This window comes from Entelurus aequoreus, linkage group LG05 (genome assembly GCF_033978785.1).
Source record: "Entelurus aequoreus isolate RoL-2023_Sb linkage group LG05, RoL_Eaeq_v1.1, whole genome shotgun sequence".
Lineage (NCBI taxonomy): Eukaryota > Metazoa > Chordata > Actinopteri > Syngnathiformes > Syngnathidae > Entelurus > Entelurus aequoreus.
In genome coordinates, this window is record NC_084735.1 from 49,291,792 (window position 1) to 49,304,197 (window position 12,406).

The 12,406-nt window shown below is 37.6% G+C and overlaps 1 protein-coding gene across 1 annotated transcript in view; it reads left to right on the plus strand.

Annotated features, from left to right (window-relative positions):
* robo4 (roundabout, axon guidance receptor, homolog 4 (Drosophila)) overlaps positions 1–12,080 on the plus strand; it is a 67,921-nt gene extending 55,841 nt beyond the window's left edge. Inside the window, exons 19-20 of the mRNA XM_062048297.1 lie at positions 7,934–8,128; positions 8,632–12,080. Coding sequence (XP_061904281.1) covers positions 7,934–8,128; positions 8,632–8,771 — 335 coding nt within the window. The 3' untranslated portion in view covers positions 8,772–12,080. The remainder of the gene's footprint in view (positions 1–7,933; positions 8,129–8,631) is intronic.
* The last annotated feature ends 326 nt before the right edge of the window (positions 12,081–12,406 follow it).

A 12,406-nucleotide genomic window follows, 5' to 3' on the forward strand; every position in this document is an offset into this window, starting at 1 on the left:
CTCGTGGCCACGAGATACTTTCTCGTGGCCACGAGATACTTTCTCGTGGCCACGAGATACATGTCTAAAAAAAAAAAAATTCCCATGTCCCTTTAGGGGCTCCGTACAAAACAGAGCATACATTTCCTAAAAAAAGCAGAATGCCTGATATATGACTGTGTTGGATCACATTGGATTAGTAAAGGTCTACCTGATGTTTGTGTGTAATTTTGCAGTTATCCACTAGATAGAGCCCTAAGCTAATAAAAGTCCCAACTATCCAGGCAGACAAGCAGATCCATCTGTCAAGCTTTGCCATTTTACAAGATAACTTGTCCTGTTGGTAGGTTGGCACATGTGCATAATAGGTTTGTGTGTGTGTGTGTGTGTGTGTGTGTGTGTGTGTGTGTGTGTGTGTGTGTGTGTGTGTGTGTGTGTGTGTGTGTGTGTGTGTGTGTGTGTGTGTGTGTGTGTGTGTGTGTGTGTGTGTGTGTGTGTGTGTGTGTGTGTACACGTCCATGTCTGAGTGGATTCATTGATAAATATGCGCGAGTTGGTCTGTGTTGGAAGACAAGACAATTTGATATCTAAGGTGGCAGCAGGCAATTACTTAAATTCAGCAACTTTAATCGATCAACCTTTCCCCTAGTGACACCTCATCAGTCACTGTGCTCGCCTACTGCAGCCACCGTTCGACTTTATTCATGTACCTGCTCTCTCTGGCTATGTTCGCATGTACTAAAATTGTATTATTTCAGAAATAATTATGTCTTTCCATTTTTCACATGTTATGTGTCCACATGCAATATCTGTAATTCAATTGTAGGCCAAATGTGGTTCCAAAAAGCTAGTAGGCGATTTTGGTCATTGAACCCCTCTAGGTGTTACTGGTCGAAGCAGTCTGGTCTAATTGTTAACATAACTTTCTACACCTCTTGCATGTGGTCAGTAATGTTTCAGTGTATTTAAATGGCATCTGCTTGTTGTTATGGGAATCCTAAAAGGCATAGAAAACAACATCCCGTCATATCTAAAATACTTTTGCAACTACTTTAAACTACGACGCAAAGGCTGCAAAAGTACATTTTTAAATTGGATTGAATGCTTGCTTTGTATCTACAAAAGTATATACAATTTTTAATGCAAAATAAAAAAATACAAAAACTTGTGATGTTAAATTCTTAATTTTAAAGACATGTATTTCAGCTCCTGTAATATGTACAGTCATCCCTCGCCACGTTGCGCTTTGAAGTTTGCAACTTCACTCCTTGTCAGTTTTTGTTGTCGTTATTTTTAAACATATTCTATGAATATTGGCCTAAATTAACCATACAAATTTCTAAATTGACTAAAAATATCAACACGACATGATATCGATGATGTACGATACAAACAATATAAATATGGCTGATGATAAAGCTTTTAATACTTTCACTATATCATGTCAACGCACGTTGATGACAGATTCTAGCTTTGTCCTGCAAATTTGACAACGACAAGCGCACAATGGTGTCTTCAAAATAAAGTAGCATCCGGCTAATGTCCCTCCACAGTGCAGTTTCTAACTCACTTATCCTCGCTTCCATGGTGGAAAATAAACTGTTCCTTACAAGTACTAATATCATTGAAGGACTAGAGGACAAGAAATAGCTAAACAAGCTACATATGAAAAAAAGGGTTAAGCGGATCGAAACAAATATCGACAGTAACGATACCAAGTATATGGTCGATATTATAATGATTAGATCGATGTTTGTTATTATCACAAAATAGTTTCTAATCGTTTTTGTTAATGTTCACAAATTTAGTAAATAAGATCCAATTGCACTATTGACTTTATTATACATTTTGTATGAAATAAAAGGGAATAAGGAAATAATCTAAATATTAATTGATATTGTTACACGACCATCCTGTTTTTTTCAGATTACAGTTGTGATTAAAAATGTATTTATTTATTGATTCCGAAAATGTTAAGTACAAACAATGGTATGACCAATACTGCCCCTGTAACTACTTGCTATTGGATCGATACCCAAATGTGTAATATCACCCAAAACAAATGTAAAAATACTGAAAAAACAGAAGAATAAGTTTTATTACATTTTAGTATAAGTGTAGATGGATGCGCATTACAGCAAAAAGTAACCAGTTATTAATAGTAAAAAACAAGTGTATTAATAATCGTTTTGAGGAATTAAATCAACCGGAAATAATGCAATATGTTAGGAGCCTTTTTTAAACCATTTTGAATTGGTTCTATTACCATTTATATGTCAAATAATATATAAGGATACATATCGTCATCATAGGAGACTACAATATATATATCGCCATATAGATTTTAGGCCATATTACCCATCCCTACATTACAGTACTATTGGCCATTAGATGAGACCAAGCCAATCAGAGCTCGCTGTTCAGTATTGTAGCCACTATACAGCATTATTATATTGGATTAAAGGGGTGTAAAGGTGACTATATTGGTGTCTTTTCATGTCTAGAGGGCTCTTGTAATGTTAAAAAATATATATAGAAGGTCACAATGACAAAGATTGTGGATGACTGCCAAGAGGGTTCACTCTGTTCATTTAATTCTGCTATTAAACGAAGGCGCTCAGGTGCTGAGAGCAATGGTGAAACCTTGTGCACCCTGTTTGAACGTATAAGACAAAGAAAAACACAAAGACATAACAAATTATCGATGCCGGTAAAATAGTCAAGTTCATTTTCATTTATTGTTCGCTTAACTGACTTCTTGATTATTGGCTGAGGCCTATTTGACAGCATGTTTCTGAATGATTAGAAACATGCAATCGACAGTGTCCCTTAGCATTTTGGCTAAGAGTTGCACGGACCCAAGAGCATAACTAGATCAAGATGCTGTCAGAAGTCTGTGCGTAATGCGGACGTCGTACCATAATGGAGCTTTTCGGGGGTCATGTGGTTGCAACTCAGCATTTGGTATGCCCATCAGGCATAATGCAAGGCTGAGCCAGGAGTAGCGACATTGACATGTGCGCCGTTGGGGATTTAGGGCTTGGAGCAACTTCCAAACAAGTCAAAATAGAGCTGATGTGAGGCAGTAGGAGAAAAACCGAATGCTCCTGCTGCTCTCGAAAGCATCGTTCTAGAAATATGTTTTTTTAATCAATTTATTACAGTGAACCATTTCCCATATTTAGAAATTCAAACTTCAGATTTATGCATCTCAACCATTAATTTACGATATCACAAAAAAAAGTATGATTCGATTTTATTCACAAAAACGCCTGGTGAAGAATTTATATTCCTTCTGATGTACAGTAGCACCCACTAGGGTTGCGCGTTATAAACAATATCTTATACAAATGATATACATTTGGATAACGATAGAGCTTTTAACATTATCGTTTTATTGTGATAATGCATGTTGATGACATTCTAGCTGTATCTCGGCAATTTGAAACTGACAAGCAAACGGACGTGTCGCCAACACAATGTATCATTCTTGCTAGGGGCTAACGTCCCTCCACACAGCCATTATCTGTTATTGTCTGATTATAATTGTGATCAAAAGTGGAATTATTCATTGATCTTGAAAAATTTAAGTATCAGTATTAGTATATATGACCAATCCTGCCCCTGACAAAATAACAGTCATATACAATGTTTCTCACTGGGATGCTGACTAATGGGATAGTTGTATCTTTCAGCACGAGAATTGTGCTCTGAGTTGAGCTGGGGAATTCAGCCTAGTCCTCAGGTAAAAAATGCTGAGAACCAACAATCATCTTGCTTAGTCTTTCGAGCAATGTCTTCCGGTTGGAGTTGAGAGCCAGTAAGTACCCACTGATTTAGGTGATCCTTAGTTTTAGTTTAAAGGCCTACTGAAATGAATTTTTTTTATTTAAACGGGGATAGCAGATCTATTCTATGTGTCATACTTGATCATTTCGCGATATTGCCATATTTTTGCTGAAAGGATTTAGTATAGAACAACGACGATAAAGATCGCAACTTTTGGTATCTGATAAAAAAAAGGCTTGCCCCTACCGGAAGTAGCGTGACGTAGTCGGGTGAACATATCCGCAAAGTTCCCTATTGTTTACAATGATGGCCGTCAGAAGTGAGAGAGATTCGGACAGAGAAAGCGACGATTTCCCCATTAATTTGAGCGAGGATGAAAGATTTGTGGATGAGTAAAGTGCAAGTGAAGGACTAGTGGGTAGTGGAAGCGATTCAGATAGGGAAGATGCTGTGAGAGCCGGGGGTGACCTGATATTCAGCTGGGAATGACTACAACAGTAAATAAACACAAGACATATATATACTCTATTAGCCACAACACAACCAGGCTTATATTTAATATGCCACAAATTAATCCCGCATAAAAACACCTAGGTGTTTGTTATGCTAACTCCTAGCTCCTAGCTACTAGCTCGAGCTAGTTATAGCTCGAGCGGGTTATATGGACGGGATCCCGTCCATATAACTCGCCAATACAATTCAAACACCTGCACAACACACACACTCACTCAGCCCAAAGAACCGTTCACCTAACCCAAGGTTCATAAAGCTTATATATTTAACCAAAGTTACGTACGTGACACGCACGTACGGGCAAGCGATCAAATGTTTGGAAGCGCGCGGGTGGGACCTGATATTCAGCTGGGAATGACTACAACAGTAAATAAACACAAGACATATATATACTCTATTAGCCACAACACAACCAGGCTTATATTTAATATGCCACAAATTAATCCCGCATAACAAACACCTAGGTGTTTGTTATGCTAGCTCCTAGCTCCTAGCTACTAGCTCGAGCTAGTTATAGCAAGCGATCAAATGTTTGGAAGCGTACTCACGGTATCGCGTCTGCGTCTGTGTATCCAAATTAAAGTCCTCCTGGTAAGAGTCTCTGTTGTCCGAGTTCTTCGATCTTGACTGCATCTTTCGGGAATGTAAACAATGAAACACCGACTGTGTTGTGTTGCTGACTTCCCTCGTAAAATACTCCGCTTCGCACCGAAAACTTTCTTCTTTGCTTGCTCAGCTTCTTTCTCCATAATGCAATGAACAAATTGCAACAGATTCACCAACACAGATGTCCAGAATACTGTGGAATAATGAGATGAAAACAGCTATTTCGTATTGGCTTCAATGGGGAAGCCATACCTCTGTTAAACTGGCTACATCACGCGTATACGTCATCCTCCAAAGGAATTTTCAACCGGAAGTTTAGCGGGAAATTTAAAATTGCACTTTATAAGTTAACCCGGCCGTATTGGCATGTGTTGCAATGTTAAGATTTCATCATTGATATATAAACTATCAGACTGTGTGGTCGGTAGTAGTGGGTTTCAGTAGGCCTTTAATGGATTTTCAAAGTTGACCAACTTATGTAATTATTTATGTAATATAGCATTAACTTTTCAAAACTTAATGGGGATACAGCAACAGCAGCTCAATAGCTAGCTTAACTCTTGCTAGTAGCTGGACGAGCAGTGCCTCCGTGAGCGAGGCGCTGTGTCGACATATTTCAGTCAGAAATAAAAATATTAGACATATCAGCTATCCAGCAATTCCATTCAGCTGATGAATGACGTAAGGGCTCATTTGGAGACCGCAGACACATATGGTGTCTGTTGGCGTTTTTTTTAATGGCGTTTGTATTTTCAAAAACATTTCTCCTATATGAAAAAACGTATTGCAACATGTAGTCCTGGGCTGATATTCGATAAGTCAGTTAACCAGACGATAAATGAAATTGAAGTCTGTAAGTTTGATAATCGCCATGTATATGCGTTGTTACGGGTTACAAGAGCATTCACTCTTTTGCAACCGTTTCAGCAGCTGCGGGCGTTTGTACGACAAATAAACGGTAATGATGATAACCGTTGTAAAACACCCGACAGTTAGGATTACTGTATTAAATTTAAAGTATTTAAAAAAAACGTGATGATAACCACACGTTAATAACATGATGGAGCCCAACTGGTGTTTGCTTGCTAGCTAGCTTAAATGCTGACATGTAAACAAGAGACATTAACATCTGTCCTCATTAAGAATCGTCATTCCCCATTGAAAAATTGTATAAACACATTACAACTGATCCAAGAAAGTGTATTATGTGTCTATTTATTTTAGTTATTAAAATACATATGTGTATAATTACTTTTTGAGCACATTAAACAATACCACAATAATTATGGTAACAGTGATAATTTTGGTTATAATAACTTCATTTAGCCATTTTATCCATTGTTTTGTTGAGTTGAGTTTGAGTTTATTTCGAACATGCAAGCATACAACATGATACATCACAATTTCCAGTTTCTCTTTTCAACATGTTCGAAAAGGAGTAGGAAGAAGCAGAGTTTATTTAATCCTACCCCTTTGCTTTTACATAACAGTTGCTAAAACTTTTGTTCACTTCCTGTTCTCAATTTATTCACAATATACTCCATAAATAATCACAATAAAAATAAATAAATAAATAATAATGGGTGAAGTAAGTTATATTTCATATGATGAGATAAGTGAAATTATTTTGAGAATGAAAGAATGGATGGATGAATAATTTCAGCATGTTTATCATGGTTCTTCTTCTTTGTACTTTGTAAACACTTTAAGTTTGAAGAGTTTCTTGAAGTGGATCATATTAGTACATTGTTTGATAGCTTTGCTTAATCCATTCCATAATTTAATTCCACATACTGAGGTATTGTTTTGGTTGTGTACCCCTCCCCATTTTTAACAGAGACAGAACCCATTGTATTGCTTTTGGTTGTGATTTTTATTCAAGTGCAGAATTTGGCTTAAAGACAGAATATATGTTATTTTTATTATGTGTTTGTTTTATTTAACTTAATATTTAAAAGTTTATATTTCAATTAAAATGTTAAAATATACAACAAATACAAGTTTATTGTATTTGAATGGGTATACTTGCATTACTATTAAGTATTATCATTACACCAATCAGTGGTTATTTGGTCTCCAAAAAATATTGGCAATAATATTGTTTATCGGCAGTAATTTGTGGTCAATATATCGTCGAGCAAAATTTGATTTTCGCCCAGAACTAGCAACATGCATTTTCTTTCCCTGGGATAATTCCAGACGCAGTTATTGCCGGTCTTGTGCCATAAACACTGGCAGCGCGGTTTCAATGAGAGCACCTTTGGCGTGCTAAAAAATTATTATATATACAGATTGTACTGTATACAGTTGTGCCATTTGTGTGCTGCATGTTTTACAACATACTGTAACAAAACACCACGGTTACTTGGAGCATGACTTGGCACTCAGCATCAAGGGTTGGAATTGGGGGTTAAATCACCAAAAATGATTCCCGGGCATGGCACCGCTGCTGCCCACTGCTCCCCTCACCTCCCAGGGGGTGATCAAGGGGATGGGTCAAATGCAGAGGACACATTTCACCACACCTAGTGTGTGTGTGACAATCATTGGTACTTTAACTTAACTTAACTTAACAAAGTGAATGTGGAGGGCCAGCTGGTAGTACACGCAAAAACCTCATTTAAATATGGCAATCTGCACCACTATTGCACTCGTTTTCAATTGCGTGGGCAGTCTTAGTAGATCACATGCAACACACCCCCTAATAGTATACTTTGCACATGTTATTTAGCACTTGTTATTTGAGATCTTAGGAGATCAGACCCAATATTTCCTCCCAACAAGTAGGTTTTCCTTTGTCTTTGTTGTCAAGAAGCTTGCTGATGAGGGGTTCTGTAGGTTTTCTGTCAATTGTGAGGGGCGTGGTGCTCCACCTGCTCAATATGTAAAGAGCCTTGAGATAACTTGTGTTTGATCATACATATTGATCCAAGTGCCTTGTTCAGTCTACCTCGACTCTTGATCAATGAAGTGTCCCTGATTGTACTGCGCATAATCCTCTCAATATCTAAATAATCACTATGTCACGTTCTTCTTCTATGTCCAGACTTCTCACCACCCGCCTCCCCTCTCAGCGCCTTGTATCCCTCAGCTTGTGCCGAGGGCAACTCACTCAGGGATCTGGAGACGATTCCTGCATGGGACTGGAGCAGGAACTGGATGGAGGAAATGGAGGCTCAGTACAATGCTCACTATCCTGGCAGGAATACAAAACCTGTCAATGCAGAGGGAACTCTTACAGGTTTGTCAACGCCAAGTTTTCATGCACCAATTGGAAATGTTAGAGGTTTCCAAGAATAGATCAAAGTCCAATGATTCACTGAAAACTAACTTGCTGATGTTTTAAATATGCAGTATTAACTTTGGATTCATGTCTGCTTTTCTGTAAGAGTTTCCTTAGATTACCATAAGTCCAATCACTACACAGTATATGGCGTCTTTGAAATTATCTCTTTTTTTCTGTAGACTCATTCGAGATATAAATCTTTCTTGGGCTGCTCTTACCATCATCATTTCTGCTGGCACACATACTAATCATTTCCAAGTAAATATAAATATGCCACCTAGCTTTCAGTTTTTGATTACAGTACAGATCATTTTCTGTTCTCTGTTCTAATTGTTATTATTTTTTATTCCAAGAGATATATACAGTATATTTTTTCTATTGCAATATTTTTGTTGCTATGAAAAAGTTTGCCCCCTTTCCTGATTTATTCATTAATGTTTTGCATGTTGGCAGTATAGCTCGGTGTGGCCGTGCCAGCAACTTGAGGGTTCCAGGTTCGATCCCCGCTTCTGCCAACCTAGTCACTTCCGTTGTGTCCTCGGACAAGACACTTTACCCACCTGCTCCCAGTGCCACCCACACTGGTTTAAAAATGTAACTTAGATATTGGGTTTCACTATGTAAAGCGCTTTGATTCACTAGAGAAAAGCGCTATATAATTCATTTCAATTCATTTCATGTTTGTTACATTAAAATGTTTACAATCCTCAAGCAGGCTTAAATATTGGACGAGATAACTAAGGTAAACACAAAATGCAGTTATTTTAAAGTGATGATTTTACAAACTGTCCAAACCTACACAGCCCTATGGAAAATATTAATTGACCTTCTGGAGAAGATCTACACTGCTTACAAAATGTTAGGCATATTTTTTGGATGAACGATAAACTTTCAGGTAGGGATGGGTATCTTTCACATTTGAACCGATACGGTACGAATTCCCGGGACCTGGGATCCGATTTCCATACCAATTTTTGTTATTTTTTCTGTGATCACGTAGTAAACAACGTTATTGTTTAATAATAAAACCTATTCTTCAAAATTTTACATTAAACACTGAGCTGATAATGATAACTGTGCTGTCGTTTGATACTGATCGGTGGCCGATCGATTGGCACATCTCTAACATAAACTTTAGTCTCTCTTTAAAATGTTAACATTTTTGAAGACACAAACTATATCAAATGCCATGTTTACACTGCAGGTCAATTTAGATTTTTTTGCCCAAAAGTGACATGTAGCTGATTTTTTTATGTCAATGTGCACGGTACAATTACAACATTTTTTAAATCGGACCCATGCCTCTTACATATTTAGATAAAAATTTGATATGTTTGTGATGCAACTGCAGTCTGGCCGATCGGGTTGCATAATACGTCATAATAAAGCGACAGATTTTCTAATTCTTCGCCAAAATAGTTGGTCGCAAAAGAAATAGTGCAAGATTTGTTAGGAGCTGGTACATAGTTTAGCTGGATGACACCAAGGATGCAAAGACAGGAGGCAGACGGTGAGTAAAAATAATATTATTCAACGTAGACAGAAAACTCACCCACAAAGGGGTGGAGAAAAGAACAAAAGAAGGCGAGTGCAAAAGAAAGTGCACGAGTCACGGAACTTCTTTTGTAAAGGGAACAACACACCTACGTGAGGCAAATATGCAAAGCAGTAGGCATGGATGTGTGTTTTTGTTTAATTGACTAAATATGCACTGGAAAGCTTTTAACTATTGTTTAGAATTAGCTACTTATCACTTACGGAACTTTCTACTCATTTAGTCCCGTAGTGTAAATGAGTATGAGACAGTGTCCAAAGAAGTCAATGGGAGAGCATAGAGTGGGTTGTTATTTTGCAGTAAAACTAGACATTCATTGGATAAACCCTCGTCAGTAGGCCAGCCTGGACGCTGGGCTTCTGGATGATGATTAGATGGTCGGTCTGAGGCAGAATCCTTTATTAACATCATGGTCTGCGAATCCAGGCCAAAAAAAGGAGAAAATCCAATGACCTGGATAAATGAGAACTTCCATACAGACAGAGAAAATCCATGATGATTGGTTGGTGTTTGTATGATGAATCACAATTGACTAAGGTTAGGGCAAAACATTACGGACTTGTCAATCAGAGGAAAGATAAGGCGGGTCATCAAAACTAGTAAGCAAAATCATAACAGGCACGCACTCATGTCACATGACGATGAGGGAGTCAGAGACAGAGGAACGCTTCAAGTTGACCACTCAAGAAAAACAAGAAACATACTTGAAAATGGCGGAGGGATTCTCTCCCGCAGATTAGAGTTTTCCTTTAGTAATGAAGATGACGTCCAGAAAACCCACAATAATCCATGTCCTTGGCCATATCTAGACATATATACGTATAATATTGAGCCTACGAATCATTCTGTAATTGTGGACTATCAACCAGAGCATGTTGTAAAAGAATGTAAACTTATTTTCAATCTACCCGAAAACATGTATTTAGGTAAAAATATCAAGTTACATTACAAAACATCTTTGACAAAGCATGTTGTAATATAAGACACATTTTCATTTTGTTACGTAGTTAGACCGGATGTGATGCGTAGCGCTATAATTATGAAGTATGTGGTTAGTATAGGAAGAGGTGTCTTGACATAGTTTGACGTTGCGACATGAATAAACAATATTAAATACTTCCTACCTCGGTCTTTCCTCTTTGCTGAGGTTTCATTTAATCTTACGAAATAAGTTAGAGTAACTTACAACCTACATTTTATGTTTTCAATGCACTCAGCTGTAAACCAAACACGGAAGTGAAGCTCCACCTCATTGCGAGCGGCAAAACACGACATGATGTCGGCTCACGGCGATTGAAGACGAAATAGTATTTTCTTGTCGGAAGAACGGCTTTCCATAGTGTGGCTTTGGACATGGGGTTTCCATAATGTACTCTTTTCCTTGTGCATTTCTGTCACTATTTTCCCGCTCATGGCTTAACAGTATTCATTCATCCATTGTCTACCGCTTGTCCCTCTTGGGGTGGCGGGGGATGCTTGAGCCTGTCTCAGCTGCATTCGGTAACTGAACACAATTAGGTTTTCCCATGCCACAGAAAGGACCGAGGCTCAAAAAGGAGTCAGGACGCTTGCACGTTAATCGGGCGTTAAAAAATGAGCGCCGTTAAATTAACTTATAGTTTGCGCATTACTATCACGTTAACTTTGACAACCTTGATAAATAATGAACTCATTTTATGATGTAGGCCGAAAATGAGCTTCCACTCAATTGAAGAACAGCAGAATTTATCGAGCGTGACTCGTTAGCATGCTGCGTTCACGCTTAGCTATGTCACTGTGGCGCTTAGCTAGCAGGGGAGACTGCCCCAACAAAGCCAAATGGTTTGTGTAAGATGCTTAAAGTGCAAGTTTAGCAGTTTGTGGCTCCAGTACAAACAATTTAATGCATGAATAAAGCCGGGGGATGAAAACATTTATAAAGCACGCTCCTGCAGGATACATTTAAAACTTGGAAGATTGGGCATGAAGGCATTTTGCTGGTATGAATGTGAAATGGGTCTTAAATTGTAGCCATTATAGTCCTAAATAGGTTGTTGAAACTTGCAGAGACCCTGAAGTAAAATCATCACTTCTAAACTGCATTTTGTGTTTACTTTTAGGTCTGTTTGATGATTGGTGCATGATGAACAAAATACAAAGAATAAATAAATCAGGAAAGGGACAAACACTTTTTCACAGCACTTATATTTGTCTTCATGCAAACTGTAGGTTGTAGTGTTTTTAAAAAAAGAGTCTGATTTTATTTACATGACTATATGTCTAAGTATTGATATTCATTTGAACTAATTTAGGATTATACTGTAAACTTGTTTTTATCTGTATTTTTATGTATGCGTTAACATATTTTGTAGTGTTGTGCAAACAAAAACGTTCCTACGTTTGAAAGTTACTTTTGCAAAGACTTGATATTTGAAATGTGTTCTGCATTACAAAATAAAAAATATACTGTAAGAACAGCTAATGGGTCATCTGTAATATGTTATTTTATTGCTGGAGTATACCTGCTTATTCACTGTGACTATACTTTTATTTCTACCTTAACTGTGGAATTTTGATATCTGAGTGTATGTGAAATTGTACATTTGTTTGTGGTTCTTGCCATTGGGTAAGTAAAAATGCCTTGGCAGTCTCAATACTCAAGAAATTATCAAAACAACGTGTGAATATCACTTGTGTAA